This window comes from Alosa alosa, chromosome 4 (genome assembly GCF_017589495.1).
Source record: "Alosa alosa isolate M-15738 ecotype Scorff River chromosome 4, AALO_Geno_1.1, whole genome shotgun sequence".
Classification (NCBI taxonomy): Eukaryota; Metazoa; Chordata; class Actinopteri; order Clupeiformes; family Clupeidae; genus Alosa; species Alosa alosa.
In genome coordinates, this window is record NC_063192.1 from 11,536,487 (window position 1) to 11,538,986 (window position 2,500).

Sequence of the window (2,500 nt, forward strand, 5' to 3'; positions counted from 1 at the left end):
TTCAAGGGGGGAAAAAACTATCGGCTTCATTAAGCACTTGACTTCCTGTCGATATCAGCCTGGCGTGTGATTAGGGGGAATGCACTAACCTGGCACAGAGGGTGCCCGCAATGGGCCCCCGAGCTGCTGCGCTCTCCCTGGCAATAATTTAACTCAATTAGCTTAACGGCATCTCCCAGTGGTTTGCCACCACACTTTGTTTTCAGTCGACTTTGAGGAGAGCTTTCTTGATCTGAGAGTGAAATGCTGTCACTGGCTGGCTCTCCCCAGGCTGTTAAAACTCCCCGGGTGAAACACTGAGGGACTTCAACAGTAAGGTTGGCTGTGCCACTGAATAGAGAGACACAGAGCAGACCTGACCAACAACCCTTACAAGGTCTACATTGCTATGAAATGGGGTGTGTGTGTGTAATTTTTGTTGTGGGAAGAACAATCCCTTTAAGAGATTTTAAACATCCTTGTGGAAATCTGTGGAACTATTTCTCCACAAAGCCTCTTTTCGCATTCCAAAAATACTTCAAACCATGATGGCACGGTAATTACCCAACAGCATCCAAAATGGAAAATAAATGGGATTTGGGGAGCATATGGCGTCATAACCCCCCGGCTTCAGTGCCTCAACAGAAGACAAATGAAGGGCTGCTCGGTGGGAACCTTCGCTGCAGCTGAGACCATTAACATACAGCAGGGAAAGGCCATGGATGTCTGCAGAGACTGACAGCTGCGGAGAAGAGCCCTCTCTCACTTCTCTCTCTCTTTCTCACCGTCTCTCTCTCTCCCGCTCTCTTTCTCTCTTGCTCACTCCTCTCGCTCTCTCGCTTCTGGGGCTGTTGTCACCTACTCTTGTATTCTCTCTTTTTTTCCTCCCCTTGTCAGTCACCCTCTTTTTCCGACTCCCTCTCTCTGTCCATCACTCTCTTCATTCTCTCTCTGTCCATTATTCTCTCCCTCTCTCTGTTCATCTCTTTCACTCTCTCTCTCTCTGTTCATGTCTCTCTCTGTCTATCACTCACTGCCCACCTCTCTTTCCACTCTCTTTCCACTAGACGGCTGCAGCAGTTGGGCACGTTGGGAGTCGGCGGGTGGAGGTCGGCGAGGTCCTTACCTTTGTCGCAGCCGCTCATGCCCATGCGGCTGCCGTCTGGACACACGTTGCACTTCATGCCCTTGACGCCGGGCTTGCAGGAGCACAGACCGGACATCTGCTCACAGTCGTCCCGCACGGAGCCGCCCGCATCACAGTTACAGGCTGCAGGTGAGGGGGCAGGTGCAGGTGATCCAGAGAGAGGGGCGGAGAGAGGGTGGAGGGGGCAGAAGAAAGGGGAAAATGGGGGGGATAGGTGGGGGCAGAAATTGTGGGTAGAGGTGGAGGCAGAGAGAAGAGAGGGGGTGGAGGAGAGGGGAGAGTGGAGTGAGTGGTGGGAATCAGGTTAGTCATTAATTAGGATTCAGTTTGGCACTGATAGTCATTTTGATTGTGGCCACAGCTGCAGTAATTCTATTGCCGTTGATCACATTTTTAGCCTCAATGTCCACCCACACATCTCTATCCACCCACAGCTATGTACACACAAAGGCAACCTAGGACAGGAAAGTAGACTTAAACACACACACACACACACACACACACACACACACACACAAATACATACACACACACACACAGAGACACACACACTCCCTTCCTCTCACAGAAGGTGTTTTAAAGGTGACCCTGCAGTGACAGGAACACTAAAGGCGGTCTGTGAGGTAGAGGCGGGGGGTCAGGCCGAGTTCAGGCTGGGTGATGGAGATGCTGGGTGAAAGAGGATCAGTACAATCACCCTACCTGCCCCGGGGAAGAGGTCATCCACTTCCCGCAGTGGGAATCAATGCTTGTTTTCTAAACTTTTTTACTTTGTAGTGACTCTGACACACACACACACACAAACAGACACAGACACACACAGATACACATGCGTACACACACACACACACACACACACACATACATACACACACACACACACACACACACACAGAAACACACAGATACACACGCGCACACACACACACCTGCGCTTGCTTGCTTGTCTGTTTGTTTGTGGATCAAGGCAACAGGTCAAGCGGTGGAACAAATTCATAGATTTCCTGGCGGTCTCAAAAGCTCAGAGGCATTTGTCAAATTGCTTCTGTCAACATAAATCTCTGTCAAGTCTTGAATGGCACACTGGCTGCAATAGACAGTCCTCTCTGCTCTTATACCATGGGCCAGAGGGGCGCACCGGGCTGTCAGAAGGCATGCGGTCTGCCGAGTGCACACTAACAGAGGCTTAGCTGAGTCACCCGAAGTAATTACTGGTCAAGGTTTGCCGCGGTGGTGGACAATTAGGTGGCAAATTCATCAGAAATGCATCTGAAAAGCTTTTTTTAATGCCATTCTCATGGCATTTTGTGCGGTAAAGATCACAGCTGCTAGATCTATACAGAGTGTATGAATGCGAGGCCACAAGGGCCAGTG

At 50.4% G+C, this 2,500-nt stretch overlaps 1 protein-coding gene across 1 annotated transcript in view; it reads right to left on the minus strand.

Moving 5' to 3' along the window:
* Positions 1 to 2,500, minus strand: part of agrn (agrin) — a 218,397-nt gene that overhangs the window by 44,446 nt on the left and 171,451 nt on the right. The window contains 1 exon segment of the mRNA XM_048240581.1: positions 1,106 to 1,249. Within this exon segment, the coding sequence (XP_048096538.1) occupies positions 1,106 to 1,249 (144 nt within the window).